General features: G+C 34.3%; 1 protein-coding gene across 1 annotated transcript in view; it reads left to right on the plus strand.

Annotated features, from left to right (window-relative positions):
* LOC111149082 (cell proliferation regulating inhibitor of protein phosphatase 2A) overlaps window positions 1-13599 on the plus strand; it is a 33262-nt gene that overhangs the window by 2645 nt on the left and 17018 nt on the right. The window contains exons 2-9 of the mRNA XM_022505993.1: window positions 1406-1553; window positions 3589-3701; window positions 4527-4621; window positions 5131-5227; window positions 5980-6102; window positions 6254-6399; window positions 10040-10115; window positions 13305-13523. Coding sequence (XP_022361701.1) covers window positions 1406-1553; window positions 3589-3701; window positions 4527-4621; window positions 5131-5227; window positions 5980-6102; window positions 6254-6399; window positions 10040-10115; window positions 13305-13523 — 1017 coding nt within the window. The remainder of the gene's footprint in view (window positions 1-1405; window positions 1554-3588; window positions 3702-4526; window positions 4622-5130; window positions 5228-5979; window positions 6103-6253; window positions 6400-10039; window positions 10116-13304; window positions 13524-13599) is intronic.

Below are 13599 nucleotides of genomic sequence, written 5' to 3' on the forward strand. Positions count from 1 at the left end.
TACAGGTCTCTTCCTGAGGGAAATTGTATTTAAAGCAGAAAAATGTCTTAATTGTGGAGGTGTAAATTCATAGGTAGGCAAAAGAGCAATCAGATTATTCCTTACTCCCCAAATATCTACTGTCGATGTGTAATTTCACCACTGGATCTGTTTTTTCTTTTTAGATTTTAATATTAAAATACATGCTCCTTGGGAACAGATACTTTGAAACTCTTTTTCTTTTCTTTTCTTTTTTATTTTTTTTTTTAAGATTTATTTATTTTAGAGAAAGAGAGGGAGAGTGAACATGGAATGAGTGCGCAGCTGAAGAGGGGGGAGAGAGAATCTCAAGCAGACTCTAAACTGAGCTCGAAGCCCGAAATGGGGATGGATCCCAGGACCCTGAGATCATGACATGAGCTGAAACCAAGAGTCAGACGCTTAACTCACTGTGCCACCCAGGCACCCCAGATATCAGCAAAGCTTTAGAAGAAAAACTGATATCTGGGGGAGGGAATAAAAGAGAGATACAGAAAGGAAAGTTTAGAGGGATATTAAAACAGCCTGTTTAGACCTTATCTTTTTAAAAATAAAAGTGTTTGAATTAGATTTTATCTAGTTCTCAGGTAACTAATTGTTTTTCTATCCTTATAGAAAAGATACTTTGTTTTATAGAAAAGTTAGGCTTTTAATAAAATTCAAAAAGCCTTTTGAAAATACCTGGCTGTCAAGGTGCCTGTGTGGCTCAGTCAGTTAAGCATCTGACTCTTGATTTCTGCTCAGGTCATGATCTCAGGTTCCTGGAATAAAATTTGTGTATGCACGACCTGGCTACTTAAAAACTTTTCTTTTTAAAAATTCTATTTTTGTAATCTCTAACTTCTGGGCTCAGCTACTGTCTTTAGAGGGAGCAAAAAGAGTAACCACATAGTTGGTCCCAAAGCTAAACCTTTGGATTTAGCTACTTTTTACTTTGCATTGCCTCCCTCAAAATAGGTGGAATGCACATACTGGAACTTATTTACTCAATAATTACTCAATAAATATATTGCAATAGAGTGTTGATTTATACCCTATGCCTTCATAGGGTGTTCAGTGTACTAAAGAGGATAAATATTGCTATGTTGTCAAAGTTTGTCAGCTCATAAAATAAAGTATAATGTGCTATAGGATAGTGTAATAGACAAACCTAACCTAGTTGGTGAAAGAGGGTCAGGAGGAAACAAATTAAAACTTGGATCTGAATGTTAACATTAGCTAGGGAGAAAAGGTATTGGTAATCTTCCAGGCAGAAGGAATGGCATTTGACTTTTCTAAATTGGAAAAAAGCATGGCAGGGGCACCTTGGAAAACAGTTCTTATTTGCTTGGAGAAGGGATGGAAATTGCTAATTCTTAACTAACACATTTTAATTACTGTTTTGTAGGTAATTTCTGGGCAGAAACTCACACGATTGTTTACACCAAATCAGATATTACCAAGTGAATGCTTGAGTTGCCTTGTGGAGCTACTTGAAGACCCAAGCATAAGTGCACCACTGGTCTTAAGTATCATCAGCTTGCTATCTCAACTAGGTAATGTATTTCCTTTTTCTTTCACATTTTCTAGAAGATGTTGAGTTTAATATATTTGTAAAGAGTGTATTGAGTTATAGTATCTTTTGGAGAATGATTCACATTCAAAAGATTTTTTCATTGCTGGATCTTTCAGAACTTTTTGCATTGTGGATCCCTTATAAAAAGAATATTGTTCACATCCTTTCTTGAAATTATTGGAACAAAGAATCTAAAGCATAACAAAGGTTCAGGGGTCTACAGAAAAGAATGTGTCTTGGGAAATGCTGGCCTACTTTTGAATTAAAAAAAAAATATATGCACATAATGCTTGTATTACATCACTCAGAAAAGTCATAGCTAGTGATAAAAAAAAAAATCCTTTTTTGATAGACTACACCAATCTCAGAGCTAAGGGTAAAAATGCAGGTGTTGCTTTTTCTACTTTTTTCTATCTTTAGTTTTTAAATTTTCATTTCATGGGTACCCTTTTCCTTGATGTGTGCTTGGGAATAGAGGGGAGATAATTCTGTGTATAATAAAATTAATGCATGCTTGTTATAAAAAAATCCCAGTGATCAAGGAATATGAATATAGATCATCATGTCCAGCGGAATGTTCTATGATGATGGAAATGTTCTATATGTGTATTTTCCATTATAATAGTCATTAGCCACATAGAACTATTGAGCATTTGTACTGTAAGTAGTAGACTAAAGGACTAAATCTTTAATTTTTAATTGATCTAATTGAACTAAATTTAAATAGTCTCTCTGGCTTAGTGTCTAACAAGTTAGCACAGATACAGAGTAAAATAGAACGTCTTTACTCATCACCACCAACTCTTCTTATCATTTCCACTTTGGTAGATAATATTTCTTAATGGTTTGATAGGTGTCTTTCTAGATCTTTTTCAATGCTATAACAAATTATTTTAGATCAAATAAACTAGCATACTTTTTTAAAGATTTTATTTATTTGAGGAGAGAGCGTGCGCATGGTGGGGGGGGTGCAGAAAGAGAGGGAGAAGCAGGCTCTCCACCAAGCAGGGAGCCCAACTCCTAGGCTTGATCCCAGGACCCCCAGACTATGACATAAGCCCAAGACAGACCTTAAGCAACTGAGCCACCGAGGTGACCAATTAACAAATAATTTTGGTTGTTTTTAAAGAAATGGTGTTGCAAAGCATCAGATTTTTTTTTGCACTCAACATATGTTAGCTATCTTTCCATATTGATGTCTTTTTAATAGCTGCCTTGTACCATATTGTAGAGTACTATAATTTATTCAAGTACTCTCCTAATGGTGAGTACTCATGTATGCTCTTTTTCAAGTTTTTGCTATCAGAATCAATATATTTTTATGTATTTTTGCTCAAATATTGGTGTATTTCTGTTGAATTAATTCTCAGACTTTTCAGGTCATTTTTCAGTTCGATGGCTGATACTAGAAAGTTTTATTTTTTAGTTAATAGACTTACTCTTTTTTTTCTTATTTTCTTTTTTTTTTTTTTACGATTTTATTTATTAGACCGAGACAGGGAGAGAGGGAACACAAGCCACGGGAGTTAGAGATGGAGAAGGAAGCTTCCCGCTGAGCAGGGATCCCAATGTGGGGTTCAATCCCAAGACCCTGGGATCATGACCTGAGCTGAAGTCAGACACTTAAGGACTGAGCCACTCAGGCACCCAATAGACTTATTCTCTAGAGCAGTTTTAAATTACAAAAAAATTGAGATGATTATCTTTAAATTGCAAAACTTTTCCAAATATGTAAAGCAAGTTTTTCCCTTTAAATTAATTTAGTCCACATAGAAAAATCATTTGTTTACTGACAAAAATGGAAAAGCTCATATTCCCTTTCCTTTTCCAGCTCATACTATTTCTGTGATTAAACTTCTGAATTGGAAGGTAATTATAAATAAAATAGCCATATCATACTTGGTATTCTTATGCACAGTAAATTTAATATGAAATAAACTTAAAATTATTTATCTTTTATTCATGAAGATCATATAGAAAAATGATATTTGGTGCCATTTTATCTTAATTTACAGCTGTAGACAATGAAACCAGAGACTGTCTTCAGAATACATATAACCTAAATAGCGTACTGGCAGGAGTGGTTTGTCGGAGCAGCACTTGCCATAGTGATTTGGTGTTTTTGCAGGTACACACACCTACACAGTACTCTTCACTTATACTTGTTTTTCTTTCTGTATTTGCGTATCAAAATTGACAGTATGTATTGTAAATTGCTAATTTATGGTGTATATACCGACATAATCCTGCATGAATAGGTCAGTTCTTGCCATTAATAAATTTAAGAGCTGGTTAATCACACATGTACTACTATTTAAAAGTTTCTATAGAAGGGAAGCTTATCTACCTCTACAATTAGTTTTGAAGAAAAGCAAATCTAATCACTTTGACAGACTTAAAAACACAGATGTAAACATTTTGAGATATAAGCTATTCTATTAAAATTGCAAATTGAGTTGGCATCTAGTCCCAGTCTGCTGAGGAAACATTCTACAAAAAATTAAAGCTATAGATTTAGTCTCCTTTTGCATAGACTCAAAGGTCTCATACAGATATATTGTTGAACCTAAAATGCCATCAGTTGCAAGAAAGGAAAACATCACCAATTAATCTGACATGTGGTTTTAAAGATGGCAAAATATGAAAAAAAATATATGTATATGTTTTAGCGTGTGTATATGTTTAATATGGTTAAGTGAACCAGGTTGATGACAAGATGCTCTGAGATAGATTGTATAGAAATATGTGGAATCAGGAGATGAGCCCTAAAATTCTTAGTAGTCTCATTACTTTATGTTTAAAAAAGCAGAACCATTTTAAGAAATAGAAAAATTCTTGCTCTAAACTCTGCTTCCTAAAATGGTGACATGCTCAGAATGTGCTTAGAAGTCCATGCTTAAAAGCATACAGTATATTTTTATATTTATATTCACTAGTATTTTCTTATTCTTAGTGCATTCAGCTTCTACAGAGATTAACATACAACGTCAAAATTTTCCATTCTGGTGCCAATATAGATGAATTAATTACCTTCCTGATAGATCATATGTGAGTACACAACCAAGCAGTAACCAAATAATCTGTTGATTTATTTTTAAAGTAAAACTATAATAATTTGGTTTTTCTTAGATAATATTTTCCAGCTTTTTAAATTGAGTGGGACTCTAATTCTTATTTACTCCTTTTAGATGATTTCAGGGATCAAATGGTATTAACCAGCTTTAATTTTCATGACAATAATTTATGAAATGAATTGATTTGAACAGAAAAGAAACTGTTGCAACTGAAAATTTTATGCTTATGTTTAATCTTGATAGGAGAATATATGAATGAGATAGAACATGGTCATTCTGACAATTATTTCCATATTTCTGTGCTATAATCGAATAAGATCACTTAGTTTCAGAATATGAAATGAATGGCCAATATTCAAAGCTTGACTGTCTTCACATGTTAATCATTTTTGCATAAAGAAAGGAGCTTAAATTGCTATAAAATAAAGTAATTTAGAATGAACTTAATGCTTTTATCTTTTATTATCTTCCTTAAAACAACAGTCAGTCTTCTGAAGATGAGTTAACAATGCCTTGTCTAGGATTACTGGCAAATCTTTGTCGACACAATCTTTCTGTTCAAACATACATAAAGACTTTGGTAAGTTTTGCATATTCGTGGTGGGTTCTATGCTTAAAGAAAATTATGTCCATATTTTTCTTTAAAAAAAATTAACAAGAATTCTCATGTCTCATCCATCTGACTCATCAAACTTAAGGAACAGATTGACACATAATTAACTTGATGTGTTCCAACCTTTGCACATGTTTTATTTAAGATGGTAAGTATTAATAAAAATGTTGAGTACTAGAAGTTTTCCTTCTCTACAGCATCCAATTATTTCTTACGCTGAATAATTCAAGATATGCTAAAGTATTTTGTGCTAATAGAAAGGACACACATCGCTGGCAATCTCATTTGCCTCAGATATTATATATCCACAAAATCAATGGCAACTCCACCAGAAAGATCCATGAATAAATGACTACAACTACTAGCACTTGTAATGAGTGAAGGCACACGAGTTAGGTTAGCTGAGCCACTGTTAGAAATATGTCAAATCAAGAAAGTTCATTGATTCTCTAAGGTACTTTGTGAACAAGTCCCCTGCTGTGCAATATCCAATATTACCTGTTTATTTCAAATTAAACAGTATCTCATTTGTTTATGTATTGGAGATACTTTGGAGGTGGAAGTTGTCTTGAGCCATAGAAGTGTTTGAGTAATATCTTAAATTGATAAGGATGTTTAATAAAAGTTTACCTACTCTGTGCAAGATACACTTTCTAAACCAAAATATAAAACTAATTATTTTTTATTCTAATTTATTTAAAAATTTTTTTCTTTCTCAGAATAATGTGAAATCTTTTTATCGAACTCTTATAAGTTTCCTGGCCCATAGTAGTTTAACTGTGGTTGTGTTTGCACTTTCAATATTATCCAGTTTGACATTAAATGAAGAGGTTGGGGAAAAGGTAAATATGATTTATTTTTATTATTTTTGAAAATAGTTTTGAAATTTATATTCTCTGATATTTTTAAAGTTAACTGAGACTTTGTTAAGCTTTAGAATGGTGTCAACTTAAATTTTTTTGTATGATATACTTTCCCTAATTTGCTTTTAAGCTGTTCCATGCTCGAAACATTCATCAGACTTTTCAGCTAATATTTAATATACTCATAAACGGTGATGGCACATTAACTAGGAAGTATTCAGTTGATCTATTGATGGATCTCCTTAAGAATCCTAAAATTGCTGATTATCTTACCAGGTATGGCTCTCTGACAAATTTTAAGACTTGCTTTGTTTTGTTTTTCTTTTCAATGAACCAAGATATGTTTGTGATGAATAAAACTGCCTTTTCAGATTTAGTAAACTGGGATTCTCCTAATGAACAAGGGACTCAATTGAAATGTTTTGATGTGCTTTATTCCCATTCTTTTTGCTTTTCTGGCCTAAAATGTATAAGTATAAGAACATGGGAGAGGGGTGTGTTTCAGTCTTTGTCTTAGATAAATAATGTTGTATCACTCTCTAAAGTGTATACATCTTGATTAATCTTTTCCAGCATCAGATTTAAATCTTGAACATTACAGTTTTTGGAAAGACATTGTTATTATAGGGACATTCATGTCAGTATATTTGTCTTTTTTGCATAAAAATGAATAGCATTTTCTTCATCACGTGCCTCTCTTCTATCATAAGGTAAAATGAGAATATATGTTTATATGCCCATTCTATCTTAGTGGCATTTCATGTGATCATTTATCTTTTGAGATCAGTTATCAACTGTTTTCCAAAGAGCTCATGGCCATTTAATAGCTTTTATTTTTTAGGGGTAGGGAAAGGGCAGAAGGAGTGGAGAGAGAGAATACTAAGCAGTCTGCACACGCAGTGCAGATCCCAAGAAAGGGCTAGATCTCACAACCCTGAGGTCGGGAGCTGAGCCAAAGTCAAGACTTGGACACTTAACTGACTGAGCCCCCCAGAAACCCATGGCCCTTTTATATCTTAAGTTAAATTTTCCCAATGCTTCTGCTGCTTTGTGGTCATGGGTTAAGAAATTGTAGAAATTGCTTCAAAGAGTTCAATTAATCATTCACAAATGAGAAGATAATTATGGAGTCCCTGCTGTGGTCAAGTATTGGGGGAGGTGGGAGTGTTAGCAGAGACGGGAATTTGAACACATAGCCCTTAATCTTTGGGGAACATGGAATCCAGAAACTGTACAAAGACATAGTCCTAGATTTTAAAGAACATAGAATCTAAACATTAAAAAAGCAAAAGCTAACCACTAGGACAAGGTTGACCACTACCCATATGGTTAATTGTTTTACAGAACCAAGAAGCATTCACGTTAGTAATGGATAGTTAGGAAAAAGGCAGGCAGGGACAAGGGGCCCCGCCCTAAGAGGAAAGGATTTTACACCATCCCGGAAAGAGCCTCTCCACGTTTCCACTGTGATAGGTAGATAACAAAAGTCCTGATTGGGTGACAGGCTCATAGAGGATTAATCAGATTAAAATAGCCTGCCAACAAGCCCATAAAAACCATTAGACTTAAGAAATCTGGTGGCAGCTCTCTTGGGTCTCCTCCTTCCAGAGCTTTGTACTATCACTCAGTAACACTTTGCTTTGCTGTCCATAACTCTTCATCTGGTCTACCTCTTCATTCTTTGAAGCAGCGGGGGACCAAGAACTGTGGGCACTAAAAGAAAAGGAATCCTACAACATTGGTGGATAAGAAAACATTCTTCCAGAGTGCCCTTCCTTTACTTGTCCTCCCTTTATCTGTTCTAAGAGTCCTCCCAGTATACTCTGTGTAACACTCGTCTGGCCACCAAATAGTGCTTATTTAACAACTTCTAAGTAAACAGGGTATACCTCTGCAGGAGGACCAAAATATAATCTGATTTAGCATTAGTAAGGGTGCTTAATCCCTTCTTCTGTAAATCTCAGTTCCATTATCTTTTTTCTTTTTTTATCTAGCTTGGAACTCCAGAATCACCTCTAGAAAGGAAATGTTAAATAGTGTTATCTTCTTGTTTATTTGCTGTACCATTTAGCAAAATATTGCTAAATCTGTTCCAAAGTCTAATGTAATGTCTGGGTCCCTAATCAAAACCTGAGAAAATCACACTTCATGAATTTGTATTCTACATATTCACTGTCTCTAACTTTATCTGGACAGCACTTCTCATATTTATTCCCAGCTTTTTTTCACATTTCCTACAGTGGCGGTTTCAAATGTTTATTACTTGGCTCTTGCCACTTTTCACTCAGAAGATGACCTTATCTTTGTTTCATGGGAAAAAAAACCAAACTGAATCCCGTCTGATTGGAATTCTTTCAAATTTTTGCTCTTGTTAGTGTCATCTTGTTTTGCTTATAAACACATACCTTGGGACGCCTAGGTGGTACAGTCGGTGAAGCAGCTGTCCTCAGCTCAAGTTGTGATCTCAGGGTCCTGGGATCGAGCCCGGCATTGGGCTCCCTGCTCAGCACTGAACCTGCTTCTCCTTTTCCGTCTGCCTGCTGCTCTGCCTACTCTTATTCTCTATCTCTCTGTCAAATAAATAAATAATAAATAAATAAATCTTTAAAAAACACATCCCTTTATTCCATACATTAAATCTCATTCTGTCCTATTTTTTTTTAACAGTATCTTTTGTCTCTTCAATGTCTCCTATCCCATTGACTCCCTTCACTTAAATTTGACTTTCAACATTTCCTCCAACCATATGTCCCTTCTACAATCTATGATCTTCCCATTGCATTCAAGGTAAACAAAATTCTCAGTATAGCCCTCTAAAATCTGATCTCTGGGAACTGCTCAGCCTTGTTTCTTTACATTTTCTTATCTACTTTTCCCTCATCACTTCAGACAGTAAATAGAATCTTCAACTTGCTAGAAATGCCTTTTGTGTATCCATGTGCTATTTCCTCTGAAGTACTTCTGCTGGAAAGCTGGAATAATTTTTGCTTTATATGTCTAATTCCTGTTTATTTTTTAAGATTCAAGTGTGGGAAACCTCATCTGATCAGGCCTGCCACACTGAGTCTGGATTCAATATTCATCCTCCTAGCATTCTATATATTTCTCCATGATAGCGTTATATTTTACATTATACAATATTCTATGTTTCCGCCTTCATTCTTAGACTGTTAGCTCTCTCACAGAGCATCGTTCTCCCAAATACAGGATGCACTAGTCACATAGACAATAATGTGGGTGGTACCTCTAGTAGCTCTTAGAGTTCTGTAACACAGGGCCCTGCTCCTTACCTCTGTATCTGCAGAACCTGATATAATATCTAGCTGTTCTAAGTGCTTTATAAATAAATAGCTGCCTAGTTTATTAGAATATTTCATGTTCTTTGAATTTTTACAAACTGAAAGTAGCTTTAAAAAAAAAAAAAGCAATCAGGGCGCCTGGTGGCTCAGTTGGTTAAGAAACTGCCTTCTGCTCAGGTCATGATCCTGGAGTCCCGGGATTGAGTCCTGCTATTGAGTCCCACATCTGGCTCCCTGCGCGGCAGGGAGTCTGCTTCTTCCTCTGACCCACCCCCTTCTCGTGCTATCTTTCTCTCATTCTCTCTCTCTCTCTTTCTCTCAAATAAATAAATAAAATCTTTTTAAAAAATCAAAGTACTGAAAGTTTCAATGATTTATTTATTGCCACATGAATCATTGTTTTTTCACTGTTCAATAAATAACAGCCAATTTATGTATATCATAGTGGTGGAATGTTTTAAGTTTTAAGTATAAATTTTTCAATGACTATTCTATATTAGAAGCTCAAAATAAATAGATGAAAGAAAATATACTTAAGTTTTATATTTATTTTGTATATAAATCCTTTTGATGTGCCAGTTTCATAATTATCATTTGATGTATATTTTTAAACTTAGGTATGAGCATTTTTCTTCATGTCTCAATCAAGTACTAGGTCTTCTTAATGGAAAGGATCCTGATTCTTCTTCAAAGGTATGTAAAAATACGACTTTTGTTCTAAACTTTTGAAAACTGTAATGTGCAGAAAAATCTTAAGTTTGCAGCTCTCTGAATTTTTACAAATTGAACACAGTCATATAGCCATTATCTAGATCAGAAATATAGCATTACCAATACTCTAGAGCCCTTCTCAAGTCTTCGTTCACGGTACTAAAATTGTTTAATGGTACCTAATGAATATATGTGTACCGTGACACAGCAATTCGACTCGTAAACCATGTAGCCAAGATAAACATGCCAATAAGCTCATCAAAAGACATGTAGAAAATGTTAAATAGAAAATGCAATTTTAAAAATGATACTATTTTAGGATTTTTAAAAATGTCAGATGCTTAGGGATAAATCCAACAAAACACATACAAGTTCTCTACTCTGAAATTATAAAACATTGAGAGATATAAAAGACCTAAATAATACAGATATACCAAGTTCATAGATTAGAAGAGTTTCAAATTCATTCCAGGTTTTAGTGTTTTTTGTGTTTGTATTTGTTTTGATTTTGGTGTTATGTGGACATTGGGAAAGTCTAAAAATAACTAGTGCTATCTGAAAAAAATGAACAATGTTAGAGGACTTCTAAATACTACCAGAATACCAAGACTTACTATAAAGCTGCAATAATTAAAACAGTGCAGTACTGTCATAAGGATAGACAGCTAGTCCCCTGAAACAGAGTACAGTTTAAAACCAAACCATAACATATGGTCTCCTGAATGATAACAGTGCATTTCTGAAAGTATGGTCATTTCAGTAAATGATACTGGGTCAACTGAATATCCATATGGGAAAAAAATGAATTTTGTTTCCTACCTCACATCAAATGTGAAAATCAGTTCCAGAAAGACTGTAGATTTACATCTGAAAAGTAAACAGTAAACTTAGAGAAGAAATGCCTAGCAGAATATCTTTACAGCCTTGAGAAAGACAAAGATCTTTTTAAATAGGAAACAAAAGCACAAGCTATACAGGAAAAAGTTGATAAAGACTGCCAGTAACACAGTGGAAGGCAACCCACAGCGTGGGAAAGGGGATCTAAGATACATGTATACAACAAAGTACTCTGATCTAAAATATATGTATTTATTATTTTATATATATTTAAAAACGTGTATTTATAAATCAAAGAAACACTGAACTCAACAGATAATCTGAACAACAAAAAGAATTGGTCAATAAATATGAAATTGCTGTTCAACTTTATTAATCTACAGGGAAATGCAAATTTAAATGATAATGTGATGCTACTATGTGCCCACCAGGTGGTTAAAATTAAAAATATGAATAGCATTGAATATAGATGAGAATACAAAAATCCCATAACGGGGCGCCTGGGTGGCTCAGTGGGTTAAGCCGCTGCCTTCGGCTCAGGTCATGATCTCAGAGTCCTGGGATCGAGCCCCGCATCGGGCTCTCTGCTCTCTAGGGGAGCCTGCTTCCTCCTCTCTCTCTGCCTGCCTCTCTGCCTGCTTGTGATCTCTCTGTAAAAAAAAAAAAAAAAAAAAAAAAAAAAAAAAAACAAAAATCCCATAAGGTTGTAGTATTCATGGGCTGAAAATTGGCCCAACCACTTATGAAAATAGGTATTATCTAGAAATTTTGGACACATGCATAGAGCATGAGCCAGCAATTTCACTCACCCAAATAATTAAATACATACATTCACCAAAGGCCGTGTATAGCTGTACTTCTCCTATAAGGCAAGAATTAGAAATAATCCAAATGCTATTAATAGTGGAATGGGCAGATAAATTGTGGTGCATCTGTATATTAGAGAACTACACAGCAATTAGGATGAGTAAAGTGCAACTGTGTGCGATAATATGAGTGAATGTCAGTAACCTACTGCTGAGCTCAAGAAGTCAGATGGAAGGAAGGGTATGCACTGTAAGATTCTATTTATATATAAAGTTCCATGTGACTTGTTTTATATAAACTTGCAAGCTGATTAAAAAGTGTAGAAATGCGAAGATGCAAGAATAGCTAAGATAAAATTAATCTACAGTGTCAGAAATCTAACGAAGAGTAGTGACTGAGACATTGTCTGGGAGGTACACAAGGGACTTCAGGAGTTTTAGTAGAATTCTCTTGATCTGGTTGCTACTTACACAGGTATGTTCGCCTTGGAAAAACCATCCACCTTTGTACTAGTGATTTATTACTTCTGTACATTATACTTAAGAAGTGTATATGAGAAAGTATTTTCTTACATGGGTGTAATATGTCTCTGGTAAGAGAAAAGAGAAACTGATGACATTGCTTGCCGTCAGGGAGTGTAGCTAGAGATCAGGCTGCTTTGTTTAGCCATGCAACCAAGTAAATGTATTACCTATTCAAAAACAAGTACTATAATTTATATTTGAAAATGAATAAATCAAGGATTATCATTTGTTACATAGTAAATGTTAATGGGCTGAATTCTATTAAAATCAGATGCTGTCAAGTTGGTCAAAACACAAATCCCAATTATGTCATTTATAAAAATACAGATAAAGGTAGAAAATAAGTGGACAGGCAAAGAGATGCCAGTGATTTATTTTAAATGATAGGTTGGTAGTATAGGAAATGAGGTAGAATTTAACTTAGCTAATAAATAGGTTGGTGTGGGATGTTATGTGATGTTATAAAGGCCCAATTTATGATGTAAAGAACTGAGGCATAGAATAGAGGAGTTAATAGCTACAATGTCAAAAGCATGCACACAGTGTAGAAATAGCCATACTTAAGGTTTTAAAGCTTAGGAATACCACTTTTCAGTATTATCCTAAAGTATGCTTTATAGGAATTCTCAAATCTCAGCCTGATTGCAAGTAGTTTCTAATTTTATTTTTTTCACTGTAAAAACAAAATATATCTGTGATTTCAAAAACAAAAACAACGAAGTACTATAGAAGACATGATATTAGTTGAAGTTGCCCTCCTTTCTTTGGCTCTCACAGCTCTGCTTACTAGGAGTAACTACCATTAACAAATTTCTTTGTAACCTTGTGGTACCTAATCCGGCATTTTGAAAAATATTACTTAAAGAAAAATTGGAAGCTGTCTTTAATTTTTGTTTTAAAGTATCTTCTTTAAAAATGTGTCATTTTCAGCTTGATCACTTGGTTGTTTTGTACATTAAAGGCCAATGAAATTGACATTTAACGAAGACTTTATATTGCACAGGTTTTAGAATTACTTCTTGCCTTCTGTTCAGTGACTCAGCTGCGCCACGCCCTCACTCAGATGATATTTGAACAGTCTCCATCCGGCAACACCATTCTGGGAAGCCGTTCTAAATGTTTAGAACCTACAGTGGCTCTACTTCGTTGGTCAAGCCAACCTCTGGATGGGTCAGAAAACTGTTCTATTTTAGCCTTGGATTTGTTCAAGGAAATATTTGAGGTAATATAATAATAGACAAATTGACTTTTCCATTTAATGATTCTCAGTGAACAGTTTACTTTCAAAAACATCCACA

This window comes from Enhydra lutris, unplaced genomic scaffold (assembly GCF_002288905.1).
Source record: "Enhydra lutris kenyoni isolate GAN:26980312 unplaced genomic scaffold, ASM228890v2 scaffoldscaffold2, whole genome shotgun sequence".
Classification (NCBI taxonomy): domain Eukaryota; kingdom Metazoa; phylum Chordata; class Mammalia; order Carnivora; family Mustelidae; genus Enhydra; species Enhydra lutris.